The sequence below is a fragment of the Kogia breviceps genome, chromosome 5 (genome assembly GCF_026419965.1).
Source record: "Kogia breviceps isolate mKogBre1 chromosome 5, mKogBre1 haplotype 1, whole genome shotgun sequence".
Taxonomy (NCBI): domain Eukaryota; kingdom Metazoa; phylum Chordata; class Mammalia; order Artiodactyla; family Physeteridae; genus Kogia; species Kogia breviceps.
In genome coordinates, this window is record NC_081314.1 from 6,105,347 (window position 1) to 6,122,852 (window position 17,506).

Below are 17,506 nucleotides of genomic sequence, written 5' to 3' on the forward strand. Positions count from 1 at the left end.
TCTGCACAGGCTTTCTGTAGTTGCGGTGAGCAGGGGCTCTTCTTCGTTGCGGTGCATGGTCTTCTCATTTCAGTGGCTTCTCGTTGAGGAGCATGGGCTCTAGGTGCACGTGCTTCAGTAGTTGTGGCATTCGGGCTCAGTAGTTGTGGCTCTTGGGCTCTAGAGCGCAGGCCCAGTAGTTGCGGTGCATGGGCTTAGTTGCTCTGCAGCATGTGGGATCTTCCCAGACCAGGGCTGGAACCCATGTCCCCTGCATTGGCAGGCAGATTCTTAACCACTGTGCCACCAGGGAAATCCCTATCAGCTTATTTTTCAGCAGAAACTTTGCAGGCCAGAAGGGAATGGCATGATATATTTAAAGAGATGAAAGGGAACAGGCTATAACCAAGAATACTCTACCCAGCAAGTCTTCTTTAGATTTGATGGGAGAAATCAGAAGCTTTACAGACAAGCAAAAGTTAAAAGAGTTCATCACCACCAAATTAGCTTTACAACAATTGTTAAAGGAACTTTTCTAAGCAAAAAAGGAAATGCCACAACTAGAAACAAGAAAATTACGAAACGAAAAAGCTCACCAGTAAAGCAAACATACAGTAAAGGCAGGAATCATCCTCATGCAGAGCTATTAGAGAGGTTAAAAGACAAAAGTAGTAAAATCATCTGTCTCCACGATAAGCTGTTAAGGGATACACAAAACAGGTGTAAAATACGATCTCAAAAACAGTCATCGTGAGGGGATTTTTAAAATGCATTTGAAATTAAGAGGTCAGCAGCTTAAAACAATCAACGTATATATATAGACTGCTATACAAAACCTCATGGTAACCGCAAACCAAAAATCTGTAAAAGATACACACACAAAAAAGAAAAAGAAGTGCAAACATAACACTAAAGATAGTCATCACATAACAAGAAAACAAAAGGAGAAAAGGGAAAAAATACCTACAAAAAGAAATCCAAAACAATTAACAAAATGGCAATAAGAAGATATCAGTAATTACCTTAAATGTAGATGGACTAAATGTTGCAATCAAAACTCATAGAGTGGCTGAATGGGTACGAAAACAAGACCCATGTATATGCTGTCTACAAGAGACTCACTTCAGATATAGGGACACATTCTGAAAATTAGGGGATGGGAAAAGGTATTCCATGCTAATAGAAATCAAAAGCTCAAGTAGCAATATTTATATCAGACAAAATAGACTTTAAAATAAAGATTGTTACAAGAGACAAAGAACATTACCTAATGATTAAGGAATCAATCCAAGAAGAAGGTAAAATAACTGTAAATGTATATGCACCCAACATAGGAGCACCTAAATATTTAAAGTATAATTTTAATTAGGAAGTGCTGTGAAGAAAATAAATAAAGGAGGATAGTGAAATAAAGATTGACTGAAGGTACCTGTTTAAGAAGGTGATATTTGAGCTAACAAAAAATGATGAGAAAGAGTTAACTTTGGTATAAAAATCAGACAATTAGGAATAGAAAAAAATAGGTTTTAGATTACTATTGACCCTAACTTTAGAAATTTAAATGTGGGACTTCTCTGGTGGTCCAGTGGTTAAGACTCTGCACTTCCAATGTAGAGGGCATGGGTTCGATCCCTGGTCAGGGAGGTTCTGCATGCTGTGTAGTGTGGCCAAAAAAAAAAAATTTTTTTTAAATGTGTATATACATATATATATATATATATATATACACACACACACACACACACACACACACGTATGTATATACATATATATGTAAAAGAAAAAGGAAATGTGGAATTTTCAACTGAGATAGAATGAAGTCAGAAGAGTCCCCTTCTTTTGCAGACACATAGTTGTAATACAAGAGAGTAACTTGAAAAATCATAGCTATGATGGTACCAAAAACCATATTTCTGGAAGAGAAGCAGAATAGAAACAAAAATCAGTGAATGGGGATATCTTGTGGTAGATAGTGATTTCTTAAACTTAAGACATAAAAAGTCATAAGGAAAACATTGATTAAATTATGCTGCATTTTAAATTTCTGTGCATCAAAAGGCACCATAAACAAAGTGAAGAATGATAAGACTTAAGAAAAATTTATAAGTGTAACTTACCAAGGATTAGTATCTAAAATATGTAAAGAACCCTTTACAAATCAATTAGAAAATGACAACCCAGGAGACCTTCAAGATGGCGGGGGAGTGACATGTGGAGATTGCCTTCCTCCCCACAAATACATCAAAAATATATCTACATCTGGAACAACAACTACAGAAGAACACCTACTGAACACTAGCAGAAGACCTCAGACTTTCCAAAAGTCAAGAGACTCCCCAGGTACCTGGGTACAGCAAAAGAAAAAAGAAAAAACAGAGACAAAAGAATAGGGAAGGGACCTGTACCTCGGGGAGGGAGCTGTGAAGGAGGAAAAGTTTCCACACACTAGGAAGCCCCTTTGCAGGTGGAGACGGGGTGGGCAGAGGGGAAGCTTCAGAGCCACAGAGGAGAGCGCAGCCACAGGGTGCGGAGGGCAAAGCGGAGAGATTCCCGCACAGAGGATTGGTGCCGACCAGAACTCACCAGCCCGAGAGGCTTGTCTGCTCCCCCGCCAGGGAAGGCGGGGGCTGGGAGCTGAGGCTCAGGCTTCGGTCGGATCCCAGGGAGAGGACTGGGGTTGGCGGCGTGAACACAGCCTGAAGGGGGCTTGTGCACCACAGCTAGCCAGGAGGGAGTCCAGGAAAAAGTCTGGACCTGCCTAAGAGGCAAGAGACCATTGTTACGGGGTGTGCGAGGAGAGGGGATTCAGAGCACTAGTTAAATGAGCTACAGAGATGGTTGCTAGCCGCAGCTATCTGCATGGACACCAGAGACGGGCATGAAATGCTAAGGCTGCTGCTGCAGCCACCAAGAAGCCTGTGTGCAAGCACAGGTCACTCTCCACACCTCCCCTCCTGGGAGCCTGTGCAGCCTGCTACTGCCAGGGTCCCATGATCCAGGGACAACTTCCCTGGGAGAACACACGGTGCACCTCAGGCTGGTGCAGCATCATGCTGGCCTCTGCCGCCGCAGGCTCGCCCCACATTCTATACCCTTCCCTCCCCCCGGCCTGAGTGAGCCAGAACCCCCTAATCAGCTGCTCCTTTAACCCCATCCTGTCTGAGTGTAGAACAGATGCCCTCAGGAGACCTACATGCAGAGGCAGGTCCAAACCCAAAGCTGAACCCTGGGAGCTGTGCAAACAAAGAAGAGAAAGGGAAATCTCTCCCAGCAGCCTCAGGAGCAGCGGAGTAAATCTCCACAGTCAACTTGATGTACCTGAGTCTGTGGAATGCCTGAATAGACAAAGAATCATCCCAAAATTGAGGTGGTGGACTTTGGGAGCAACAATATATATATGTTTTTCCTTTTTCTCTTTTTGTGACTGTGTATGTGTATGCCTCTGTGATTTTGTCTGTATCGCTTTGCTTTTACCATTTGTCCTAGGGTTCTGTCTGTCCGTTTTTTGTTTGTTTCTTTTGTTTTTATTTATTTATTTAATAATTATTTTAATAACTTTATTTTATATTCTCTTTTTCTTTTTTTCATTCTTTTTTTCCCCCTTTGCTTCTGAGCCATGTGGCTGACAGGGTCTTGGTGCTCTGGCCAGGTGTCAGGCCTGTGCCTCTGAAGAGAGAGAGCCGAGTTCAGGACATTGGTCCACTAGAGACCTCCTGGCTCCACGTAATATTAAATGGTGAAAGCTCTCCCAGAGATCTCCATCTCAAAGCTAAGACCCAGCTCCACTCAACAACCAGCAAGCTACAGTGCTGGACACCCCATGCCAAACAACTAGCAAGACAGGAACACAACCCCGCCCATTAGCAGAGAGGCTGCCTAAAATCATAATAAGGCCACAGACACCCCAAAACACACCACCAGACGTGGACCTGCCCACCAGAAAGGCAAGATCCAGCCTCATCCACCAGAACACAGGCACCAGTCCCCTCCACCAGGAACCCTACACAACCCAGTGAACCAACCTTACCCACTGGGGGCAGACACCAAAAACAATGGGAACTACGAACCTGCAGCCTGTGAAAAGCAGACTCCAAACACAGTAATTAAGGAAAAAGAGAAGACAGAGAACACACAGCAGATGAAGGAGCAGGGCAGAAACCCACCAGACCTAACAAATAAAGAGGAAGTATGCAGTCTACCTGAAAAAGAATTCAGAGTAATGATAGTAAAGATGATCCAAAATCTTGGAACTAGTATGGAGAAAATACAAGAAACGTTTAACAAGGACCTAGAAGAATTAAAGAGCGAACAAACAATGATGAACAACACAATAAATGAAATTTAAAATTCTGTGGAAGGAATCAGTAGCAGAATAACTGAGGCAGAAGAACGGATAAGTGACCTGGAGCAGAATGAAGAAAAAAGAACTGAGGACAGTCTCATAGACCTCGGGGACAAGATTAAATGAACCAACATTCGAATTATAGGGGTCCAGAAGAAGAAGAGAAAAAGAAAGGAACTGAGAAAATACTTGAAGAGATTATAGTTGAAAACTTCCCTAATATGAGAGAGGAAATAGTCATTCAAGTCAAGAAAGCACAGAGGGTCCCATACAGGATAAATTCAAGGAGAAACATGCCAAGACACATATTAATCAAACTGTCAAAAATTAAATACAAAGAAAAAATATTAAAAGCAGCAAGGGAAAAACAACAAATAACACACAAGGGAATCCCCATAAGGTTAACAGCTGATCTTTTAGCAGAAACTGTGCAAGCCAGAAGGGAGTGGCAGGACATACTTAAAGTGATGAAAGGGAAAAACCTACAACCAAGATTACTCTACCTAGCAAGGATCTGATTCAGATTCGACAGAGATGTTAAAAACTTTACAGACAAGCAAAAGCTAAGAAAATTCACCACCACCAAACCAGCTTTACAACAAATGCTAAAGGAACTTCTCTAGGCAGGAAACACAAGAGAAGGTAAAGACCTACGATAACGAACACAAAACAATTAAGAAAATGGTAATAGGAACATGTATATCAATAATTACCTTAAAAGTAAATGGATTAATGCTCCAACCAAAAGACACAGACTGGCTGAATGGATACAAAAACAAGACCCATATATACGCTGTCTACAAGAGACCCACTTCAGACCTAGGGAAACATACAGACTGAAAGTGAGGGGATGGAAAAAGATAATCCATGCAAATGGAAATCAAAAGAAAGCTGGAGTAGCAATTCTCATATCAGGCAAAATAAACTTTAAACTAAAGACTATTACAAGAGACAAAGAAGGACACTACATAATGTTCAAGGGATCAATCCAAGAAGATATAACAATTGTAAATATTTATGCTCCCAGTATAGGAGCACCTCAATACATAAGGCAAATGCTAACAGCCATAAAAGGGGAAATCGACAGTAACACAATCATAGTAGGGGACTTTAACACCCCATTTTCACCAATGGACAGATCATCCAAAATGAAAATAAATAAGGAAACGCAAGCATTAAAGGACACATTAAAGAAGATGGACTTAATTGATATTTATAGGATGTACGATCCAAAAACAACAGAGTACACTTTCTTCTTAAGTGCTCATGAAACATTCTCTAGGATAGATCATATCTTGGGTCACAAATTAAGCCTTGGTAAATTTAAGAAAATTGAAATCGTATCAAGTGTCTTTACCAGCCACAATGCTATGAGACTAGATATCAATTACAGGAAAGAATCTGTAAAAAATACAAACACATGGAGGCTAAACAGTACACTACTAACTAATGAAGAGATCACTGAAGAAATCAAAGAGGAAATAAAAAAAATACCTAGAGACAAATGACAATGAAAACATGAGGACCCAAAACGTACGGGATGCAGCAAATGCAGTTCTAAGAGGGAAGTTTATAGCAATACAATCCTACCTAAAGAAACAAGAAACATCTCAAAAAACAACCTAAGCTTACACCTAAAGCAATTAGAGAAAGAAGAACAAAACACCCGAGAGTTAGGAGAAGGAAAGAAATCATAAAGATCAGGTCAGAAATAAGTGAAAAAGAAACAAAACAATAGCAAAGATCAATAAAACTAAAAGCTGGTTCTTTGAGAAGATAAACACAATTGATAAACTATTAGCCAGATTCATCAAGACAGAAAGGGAGAAGACTCAAATCAATAGAATTAGAAATGAAAAAGCAGAAGTAACAGCTGACACTGCAGAAATACAAAGGATTTTGTATTTCTTGAGAGATTACTACAAGCAGCTATATGCCAATAAAATGGACAAACTGGAAGAAATGGACAAATTCTTAGAAATGCACAACCTTCCAAGGCTGAACCAGGAAGAAATAGAAAATATAAACAGACCAATCACAAGCACTGAAATTGAGACTGTGATTAAAAATCTTCCAGCAAACAAAAGCCCAGGACCAGATGGCTTCACAGACGAATTCTGTCAAACATTTAGAGAAGAGCTAACACCGTCCTTCTCAAACTCTTCCAAAATATAGCAGAAGGAGGAACACTCCCTAAGTCATTCACCGAGACCACCATCATCCTGATACCAAAACCAGACAAAGATGTCACAAAGAAAGAAAACTACAGGCCAATATCACTGATGAACATACAGGCAAAATCCTCAACAAAATTCTAGTAAACCAAATCCAACAGCACATTAAAAGGATCATACACCATGATCAGGTGGGGTTTATTCCAGCAATGCAAGGATTCTTCAATATACGCAAATCAATCAATGTGACACCTATATTAACAGAGTGAAGGAGAAGAACCTTATGATCATCTCAATAGATGCACAAAAAGCTTTTGACAAAATTCAACACCCATTTATGATAAAAATCCTCCAGAATGTAGGCATAGAGGGGACTTATCTCAACATAATAAAGCCCATATATGACAAACTGACAGTCAACATCATTCTCAATGGTGAATAACTGACACCATTTCCGCTAAGATCAGGAAGAAGACAAGGTAGCCCACTCTCACCACTATTATTCAACATAGATTTGGAAGTTTTAGCCACAGCAATCAGAGAAGAAAAAGAAATAAAAGCAATGCAAATCAGAAAAGAAGTAAAGCTGTCACTGTTTGCAGATGACATGATACTATACATAGAGAATCCTAAAGACACTAACAGAAGACTACTAGAGCTAATCAATGAATTTGGTAAATAGGAGGATACAAAATAAATGCACAGAAATCTCTTGCATTCCTATACACCCATGATGAAAAATGTGAAAGAGAAATTAAAGAAACACTCCCATTTACCATTGCAACAAAAAGAATAAAATACCTAAGAGTAACCTACCTAAAGAGACAAAACACCTATATGGAGTAAACTATAAGACACTGATGAAGGAAATTAAAGATGATACAAACAGATGGAGAGATATACCATGTTCTTGGATTGGAAGAATCAACACTGTGAAAATGACTCTACTACCCAAACCAATCTACAGATTCAGTGGAATCCCTGTCAGACTACCAATGGCATTTTTCACAGAACTAGGCAAAAAATTTCACAATTTGTATGGAAACACAAAAGACCCTGCATAGGGCTTCCCTGGTGGCGCAGTGGTTGAGAGTCCGCCTGCCAATGCAGGGGATGCGGGTTCGTGCCCCGGTCCGGGAGGATCCCACGTGCCGCGGAGCGGCTGGGCCCGTGAGCCATGGCCGCTGAGCCTGTGCGTCTGGAGCCTGTGCTCTGCAACGGGAGAGGCCACAACAGTGAGAGGCCCGCATACTGCAAAAAAAAAAAAAAGACCCCGAATAGCCAAAGCAATCTTGAGGAAGAAAAATAGAGCTGGAGGAATGAGGCTCTCTGACTTCAGAGTATACTACAAAAATACAGTAATCAAGACAGTATGTTACTGGCACAAAAACAGAAATATAGATCAATGGAACAGGATAGAAAGCCTAGAGTTAAACCCACGCATATATGGTCACCTTATTTTTGATGAAGTAGGCAAGAATATACAATGGAAAAAAGACAGCCTCTTTAATAAGTGTTGCTGGAAAACTGGACAGCTACATGGAAAACAGTGAAATCAGAACCTTCCCTAACACCATACACAAAATAAACTCAAAATGGATTAAAGACCTAAACATAAGGGCAGACACTATAAAACTCTTAGAGGAAAACATAGGCAGAAGAACACTGTATGACATACATCACAGCAAGATTCTTTTTGTCCCATCACCTAGGGAAATGGAAATTTAATAAAAAAGAAACAAGTGGGACCTAATGAAACTTAAAATCTTTTGCACAGCAAAGGAAGCCATAAACAAGATGAAAAGACAATCCTCAGAATGGGAGAAAATAATTAGTCCTTTGTCAGTTGCACATGAAGCAACTGACAAAGGACTAAGCTCCAAAATATACAAGCAGCTCATGCAGCTCAATATCAAAAAGCAAACAATCCAATCCAAAAATGGGCAGAAGACCTAAATAGACATTTCTCCAAAGAAGATATACAGGCAGCTTACAAGCTCATGAAAGAATGCTCAACATCACTAATCATTAAAGAAATGCAAATCAAAACTACAGTGAGGTATCACCTCACACCAGTCAGAATGGCCATCATCAAAAAATCTGTAAACAAAAAATGCTGGAGGGTGTGGGGAAAAGGGAACCCTCTTGCACTGTTGGTGGGAATGTAAATTGATACAGCCATTGTGGAGAACAGTATGGAGGTTCCTTAAAAACGTAAAAATAGAACTACCATATGACCCAGCATTCCCAGTACTGGGCATGTACCCTGAGAAGACCGTAATTCAAAAGGAGTCATGTACCACAATGTTCATTGCAGCTCTGTTTACAGTAGCCAGGACATGGAAGCAACCTAAGTGTCTGTCGACAACTGAATGGGTAACGAAGATGTGGCACATATATACAATGGAATATTACTCAGCCAGAGAAAGAAACGAAATTGAGTTATTTGTAGTGAGTTGGATGGACCTAGAGTCTGTCATACAGAGTGAAGTAAGTCAGAAAGAGGAAAACAAATACCGTATGCTAACACATATATATGGAATATTAAAAAAATGGTTCTGAAGAACCTAGGGGCAGGAGGGGAGTAATGAAGCAGATGTAGAGAATGGACTTGAGGACACCGGCAGGGGGAAGGGTAAGCTGGGAGAAAGTGAGAGAGTGGCGTGGACTAATATATACTACCAAATGTAAAATAGATAGCTAGTGGGAAGCAGCCGCATGGCACAGGGAGATCAGCTCAGTGCTTTGTGACCACCTAGAGGGGTGGGATAGGGAGGGTGGGAGGGAGACACAAGAGCGAGGAGATATCGGGATATATGTATACGTATAGCTGATTCACTTTGTTATAAAGCAGAAATCAACACACCATTGTAAAGCAATTATACTCCAATAAAGATTTTTCACAAAATAAATTAAAAAAAAGAAAAAAGCCCAATAGGGGAATAGACACTAAGAATATAAATGTACACTCCATGGAAAGAAACGCCAAATAACCAATAAACATAGGAAAAGATCGGCAGACTGAATTATAGGGTAAATGCACCTTAAAGGATCAGTGAGATAGTGTCTCTTCCATCATATTTACAAATATTTAAAAATCTCAGGGAATCCCGTGGTGGTCCAGTGGTTAGGAGTTTGTGCTCTCACTGTCAAGGGCCCAGGTTCAATCCCTGGTCTGGGAACTAAGATACCACAGGCTGCGTGGTGCAGCCAAAAAAAAAAAAAATATCTCACAGTGTCAAGTATAGGCAACAGGAATGCACGGTGGATGGAAGTGTAAGTTACCGTGGAGAGCAAGTAGGCCAAATACAATGAAGCCACAGATACATGAGCTAGAACTGTCTTGATATCTACTAGGAGATACGAAAATATAGTGTTCATTACCACATTATTTCAGTGAAATATTGGAAATAATGTACGTACTGTCTAATAGAGGAGTGGAAAATAAAATTGTAGTGTGTCCTTCCATAGAGTGTCTCAGGGTCCTCACACCATGGCAGGTGGCTGCCCCCAGAGGGGGTGATCAGAGAGGGAAGCCAACTGGAGAGAGGTAGAGAGCAGCTGAGACAGAAGCTGTATCTTTTATAACTTTTATAATCTCAGAAGTGATAACTATGATTTCTCTTGAGTGTGGGAGGGACTGGACTACAGAAGGTTGTGACTCAGGAAGGAGATATCATTGGGGCCCATCTGGGAGTCTGGCTACCATATTAACTATAATACCAATTCAGAAAACTGCCTAAAACAAATGTTAACTTTAGTAACTATGAGTAACGTAACGAGCATTAGGAGGTATTCCAGACCTCCTCTTTATGCCCCTCTCCAGTCACGGTCCTCTGCCTTCCCCCACGAATGATCACTATCTGGATTTTTAGTTGTATGAAGCGGCAGGGTAATACCTAGTTCCTGCTATTTCATTAGGACTAGAAACAGAAGTCCTTCATGTTAATTCTTCTTAATTTCTCTTCATAGAGGCACATTTTTGTCATGTCTTTATTGACTTTGTGTATGTTTGAGGAAGAAAAAAAACAGCTGAAGTATGTATCTTCTTTCAGGAGCATCTGCAGTGGAGAGTTCAAAGAAAGCTGATACTGAAGAGAGACCAAGAACAACGCTGATCATCTGTCCACTTTCTGTGTTAAGCAACTGGATTGTAAGTCTTCACAGCCCTTTAAAAACATGTAATTTATATTTGTCTGACCCTATAAAGAGAGTCTTTCATTGCAAGAAATATGCTTGGTCAGCACTTTATATTTAAATTGAAGTAATTGTTAAGTGAATTGGGATTATATTTGCTGAATTGAAGTAATTTTTCTTTGAAAATTTATAGTAGAGAAAGAAACATTGTCAGTTGCTGTCATAAGATTTGGCTTGTACTTCTGCCTCTTCCATTTCTGTCCCCCAAAGTGTATAATTTAAGACCACACCTTATTTATGAACTGTTGGAACCTCTTCTTTAAGAACACCAGTAATGATAACTTCTGTTTTTATAACAGCTTATATAACATTTAGTGAGCTCCCATGTGCTCAGTTTTTTCCTAAGCTCTTTTCATAGATTTTCTCATTTAATCTTCACATTATTCTCATGTTCCAGGTGACTGAATTGAAACACAGAGAAATTAAGTAACTTGCCTAAGTCATCCAGCCAGTAATTGATGGAGCTGGGATATAGTCTCCAGCATTCTGACTCTAGAGCCTATGCTTTTAAGGCTACCACCAGAAAATATTGTCTTTTTTTTTTTTCTTTTTCTTTTTCCAGATTGCTTTTCTGTTCTAAAACATTGCCTTGGAATGGAACCTCTTTATATGTTATGTGTAGGAGCAGCTTGGTTCTATTTCCTTTCCAGTTTGAGCTTCAAGCTGCATGTTATAATGAAATAATGACTCTAATGGAAACATTGTGAACATAGAGACCACTGGATGTGAACTTCCAGTCTTGCCATCTCCAAGGCCTTTCCTCCTCTAATCTCAGAGGTGGAAGAGGTCCTACTCTTTGTAAGAGCAATACATTAGTCTATACATTAGATTCCATCTCTTTCTGCCTTTTCATTTTGTTTGTTATTTTTCCCCTTTCCTGGTTATTCAGTCTCTCTCCACTGGCTCTTTCATGAAACATACTCAGATCTTTTACATTTTTAAATACTTTCTCTTGATTATGTCTCACCTTTAAGTTGCTGCTCTTCTTGCATTCACTGTCATAACTCTTGGGGTTTAATTTCCACTTTATGCTTTTATTTACTAACTCCTTAGCTCATTGTAACTTGGCTTCTGCCACCAGTTCTCTAAATTTCCTTGGAAAAAATTAGTAGTTATTGTCTAATTGTCAAATTCTGTGACCTCTTTCGTATCTTCTTGACTTATGTAGCTTTGCCTTCTTTGGCTCTTATTTTTTTATTATAAGTTTTTGGTGTATTTATTATTTTTTTAAATTACACTGTCTTCTCATTAGTGTCATTTTTCCTCTTAGGACCAGGATGAGTTTTAGTTCTCTCTTGCTCTTTTTTTTTTTTAAATTCCAACAGAGCTATGCTATTTCTTTTGATGTGTGGTCCATTGCTGGAAAGACAGTACATGGGTACTTGAATAGCAGTTTCAGGGTGAGGTTTACAAGTATTAATGGAGGTATAAACAAAAGAACAGTGATTTTTCTTTAACTGCTTGGGGCCATGGATATGTATTTTTAAAATCGGTAATTAGTATTTCATTATAATTTTATATTTGGAAAAAAACCAAAAGTTTAGTATATAAACTTAAAGGAAACCTTGGCAAAATCATGCCTACTGAGGTTATGGAAAAACTGACTTTTAAAGGAATGAGTGATGGTTGAACATATAGGGATAAGAATTAGAGTTTTGCAATCTCTTGACAAGCTGCTCTCTTCCAAGCCTACCATAATAAACAAGCTAGAAGTACCTTATCTTCTCTTCTTTGTCTTCAAACATGGGAAAGAATCCAGTTAAAGGAGGAAGATACCAATCCCACTTACACTACATAATTTTTCTGGATATTTAGACAGATTATTTATCCTCCCAATGGAAAATTAAATAATAACACCTATTTCATTCTCACAGACACACACACATGCAACCCAGCACAGTGACTAGAAACTCAATACTATAGTTCTCTTTCTCCAAAAGAGTTAATTTTCTTTTATGTCAAGTCTGATCTTTCCACAAATATTCCTGTTTCATTTCAAGGTAACACGTTGATTCAGTTTTCTCTTACTGTTCTCTTTCTCCTTTCGTTTTCCACCAGATTTCTTGATAAAATTCTCTGCATTTTCACCTTTACTCTTCCATGTTTTACCATCTTTTCTGTATTTTTGCCTTTACTGTTTCAGATTTCATTCTCTCTTTAGCCCACAGTAAGTCTGGTTTTTGCTCCCACCCTCCATAGAAACTCTTTTTGAAGGCCTTCAGAGACTTCATTGTTGCCATGTCCAGTGAGTTCCCTTTTTCTTTTCCTCTGCCCTGACGTTGTTTCCCTTTTATTAGTTTTTGTTATGTGTTATTTTGTGAATCTTTAATCCTTTTGGTAAAGAGAGGGAATGAACATAAATTACAAATTAAAAAATTGATCTTGGGGCTTCCCTGGTGGCGCAGTGGTTGAGAATCCGCCTGCCGATGCAGGGGACGCGGGTTCGTGCCCCGGTCCAGGAAGATCCCACGTGCCGCGGAGCGGCTGGGGCCGTGAGCCATGGCCGCTGAGCCTGTGCGTCCGGAGCCTGTGCTCCGCAACGGGAGAGGCCACGACAGTGAGGGGCCCGTGTACTGCCAAAAAAAAAAAAAAAAAAAAAATTTTGATCTTGTATTCATTCTTGAAACTTTGATATTCTTTGGTCCCCTACCCAAGATTTTGTTTGCTATCCCAATTTTCTGACCACTGTTTTTCTCTACCTCTTCCTTCCGTGCTTCCTATGTAGTCTGCCTTTTTTTCACTTAAAGCTTTTTTTTTTTGTATTATGAAATTTGTAATGAGATCGCCATTAGTCATCTAGATTCAAGAATCAAAAGTTTACCACATTTGCTTTATTTTTTCCTTTGCTGGAATATTTAAAATCATATCTTAGACATCATGTCTTATCTCCCAATAGAAGCATAAGCTGTGCTCTTTAAATATTGCTCTCTGCAGGCTCTTCCTCTAACCTGGTTTCCTCATTGTATTTGTTCTCCTTAGAAAATCTTATTCATTCCTGTAGCTTCATGTACTGTCTACTGATAACTTTAAAGTCTGTATCTACACCTGCATTACAGGCCAGTATTTAAATTTTTGTAGTATATTTCTCCAGTCAGATATTCTATGGTGACCAAAAATTTTTTTTTTTTTTTTTTTTTTTTTTTTTTTTTTTTGCGGTACGCGGGCCTCTCACTGTTGTGGCCTCTCCCGTTGCGGAGCACAGGCTCTGGACGCGCAGGCCCAACGGCCATGGCTCACGGGCTTAGTCGCTCCGCGGCATGTGGGATCTTCCCGGACCAGGGCACGAACCCGTGTCTCCTGCATCGGCAGGCGGATTCTCAACCACTGCGCCACCAGGGAAGCCCGGTGACCAAAAATTTTAAATGTCTAAAATAATAATACTCATGATCTCTTTCTCATCTTTATGCCTGCTTTCCCTTCTTTTTTTAAACTTCTCTGTATCTTTATCACACAGTTCTTCTAGTAGTTATTTTAAGTATTAGAGTCTTCTTTTGTCTTCTCCCTTTCCTTCATATCCCGTATTTAATTAGTTCTCAAGTCCCATCAGTCACTGTCTTTCACACCAGTCCTTTGCATTCTGTTCTTACTGTTGCCAGGCTGGTATAGGTCTTCATCATCTTTATCATTTTTCATCTAATAGTTTCCCAGCTGTGTCTCCTTAGTACCTTCTGTCTCTTTCTAATTTTTTTTTTTTCCTGCTCAGAATCTCCTAGATCTACTGTTCTTGAGTTAAAAAAAACCAAAGCAGACAAAAAATTCTCAAGTTTTTAAAACTGATCGTGTTGTCAAGGAGGACAGGGACCAGGTCTTATTTTTCTCTTTAGCTGCACCACCTTTCTAGTTGATACCTGGCAAGCAGTAGGCCTATAATAAATGAATGAAAGTAGATACTGTGCTTAAATATCTACCTACATTCATGAAAATATTGCCTACTGTTCTTTCAGTGTTTAATTTTGATAATATTAAGTCACTAAATGGAAGCATTAAAGACCCTTTTTGTAAAATACTAAATTAAAAAAAACTTACTATTTTAAAAAAGCTTGGTTGCTTTTTCCTTGTAAAAATGAAGCAGCTGCCCACTGGTAGGGACAGGCAAAATTTATATAATGTATTATTATTGTATATATGTCAGTTTCCCTGGCAATAAAATAACTAGTATTGTTATTATCGTTGTTGTTTTAGTTTAGATTGCATGAAACTTGTTTTTTTGCAATTTTAGTAGTTTAATTTGTGACACTACTGCCAAGACAGTACATTTTATACACATATTAAACCTGACAATAACCTACTTATTATTAAAATATTTCTAATTTTCTTTTAGGACCAGTTTGGACAACATATAAAATCAGATGTGCACTTGAATTTTTATGTTTATTATGGTCCTGATCGTGTTAGAGACCCAGCCTTGCTTTCGAAACAGGATATTGTTTTGACTACATATAATATTTTAACTCATGACTATGGAGTAAGTATGTTGATACTCAGAGATTTTTGGAAGTTGAATTTAAGTAATTGCTTCAGGTTTCTAAAGTGTTCTAAAATTCAGGCTTTATACTCTTCCCTTAATATATAGGAAGTAAATAGGAAATTTTTTTAACTAAAATATTTTATTAAAATTAATTTTACCTATATCTTGTTACTTTATAAAGTGTGGCTACTGGAAAATTTAATATGACATACGTGGCTTGAATGACATTCCTATTCGACAGTGCTGCTCTAGACCCTTTTTCCAGAAGCATTCATGTGCATACATACCACATAATTTTGTATATAATTTCAGGAACTGGTAGGAGTGCCCTAAATCCCATCCATGGGTTCTAGCCCCAAATTAAGGATCTCTAAATCAGGAGTTTCACAGGTTTCTTCAGGTGTGGCATTTACCACACTGTCTGCACAGATTTACCATACTGTACAGATGGGGAAACTTGAGCATCAGGCTGTCCTCCCAGCCCAACAGCTGAGCCCAGGGACCCTATCTGCTGGGGTGTGGGGCTGCCTGGCCCTCCTGTACTGATGTGGAGGGCTGGCACTGGGGGTCACCTCTTGGAGGGTGATGTTGCAGCTCTGCCTCTCTAGTCCCCCCAAGGGAAATTGTTTTTTAATATTTTGCAAAAAAAAAAAAAAAAAAAAAAGAACAAGGTTCGACTTCCTTTAGATAATAACTTAGGAATATTTTATATTTAGAACACTTAAATTTTGAAATCTGAATTGTAATTAAGTGTATATAGCAATTTGCAAGTGAATTCTTTTTCTGATATTCTGGAATATTGTTTTCTATTATAGTGATTTGATAATTGTTTATCTCAGTTTAAAAATAAGCTTTTTTGTATCTGAAATTTGTTTCCCAGTTCATTTAGATTTCTAATTGTTGTTTGCCTGTAATTCCGGTTGTTAAGTTAAAATGTTTTCCAAAATACTTTACTGTAAAAATTTTAGTCTTTAGGTAAGAACATTAACTTTTACATAAAAGTAATTATGGGGAGTCCCTGGTGGCGCAGTGGTTGAGAGTCCACCTGCCGATGCAGGGGATGCGGGTTCGTGCCCCGGTCCAGGAAGATCCCACATGCCGCGGAGCGGCTAGGCCCGTGAGCCATGGCCGCTGAGCCTGCGCGTCCGGAGCCTGTGCTCCGCAACGGGAGAGGCCACAACAGTGAGAGGCCCGCATACTGCAAAAAAAAAAAAAAAAAAAAAAAAAAGAAGTAATTATGTTATATTCAAATAATTCTTTTTACTGATAATTTTTATATCATCATATATTTGAATCTGAGGCAGAATAAGAATAGCTCAGTGTTTTGAACCAAGGTCTCATCAGAGAGCTAGATTACCTGGGTTTGAATGCTAGCTCTGCACTTCATAGCTGTGGTACTTTGAGCAACATAACGTCACACCTTGGTGCTTCAATTTTCTCATCTGTAAAGTAGGAGTAATAATACTTCATAAGTTTGTGAACATTTAATAATTTAATATATGTAGTGCTTAAAGCAGTACCTACCACATAGTAAGTGATGATATTAAAGAATAACAACTCATATTACTTAATCAAATTACATAATGTATTATTTTACTTTCCTGTGTTTTTAATTCATATGAAACATTTATTTCAGACTAAAGCTGATAGTCCACTACATAGCATAAGGTGGCTAAGAGTGATCCTGGATGAAGGACATGCCATACGAAATCCAAATGCTCAGCAGACAAAAGCTGTACTTGATTTAGAAGCAGAAAGAAGATGGGTATTGACAGGTAATGATAGCATATACCTTAAAACAAATGAATTCCCAAATATGTATGGTTAAGTAAGTTATGAGGTAACTTTGTAAACTTCAAGTGGATATAAAGTCTCTCCCAAAAATCAATTATAGAAATCATTTAATAAAAACATCTTGACTTTTTTTATAGCTGCCCATGACATAGCAACATTTGAATTATAGTTCATTTATGGAACAGTCACTATACTTATTTTTGAACTTTGGAGCTCTAGACACTTGAATCCTCCAATTCGAATCTTGATTTCTCTACTTCCCATCATGGAGCTTCTTTGCTACTCATGAACCTATACTGGAAGATGGGGACAAGAATATAAACTCAAATTAGTTTTTTTCTTCTTGCTAGTGCTGCTGATTTAAAAATCAAATAAGCAAATGTTCTTGATAAGGAGAAAGTTGAGTTTACAGGGTCTGTGAACTGTTCTTGTTAGTTTGGCAAGTGAGAGCTAAAAATCAGAGCCAGACTGTATTTTGAGATTGTGTATATGTTTAACAAAGGATTATAGTCACAGCTTAATAGTTAGTGGGTGCGCTTAGAACAAAGTGCC

General features: G+C 38.7%; 1 protein-coding gene across 6 annotated transcripts in view; it reads left to right on the plus strand.

The window, feature by feature from the left end:
- Positions 1-17,506, plus strand: part of HLTF (helicase like transcription factor) — a 90,001-nt gene that overhangs the window by 34,391 nt on the left and 38,104 nt on the right. For all 6 annotated transcript variants that reach the window (XR_010840609.1, XM_067033600.1, XM_067033601.1 and 3 more), the window contains exons 14-16: positions 10,551-10,648; positions 15,014-15,157; positions 16,797-16,935. Coding sequence is in view for 5 of the 6 variants with exons in the window: in XM_067033600.1 (XP_066889701.1) it covers positions 10,551-10,648; positions 15,014-15,157; positions 16,797-16,935 (381 nt within the window). In the remaining variant the exon portion in view is untranslated. The remainder of the gene's footprint in view (positions 1-10,550; positions 10,649-15,013; positions 15,158-16,796; positions 16,936-17,506) is intronic.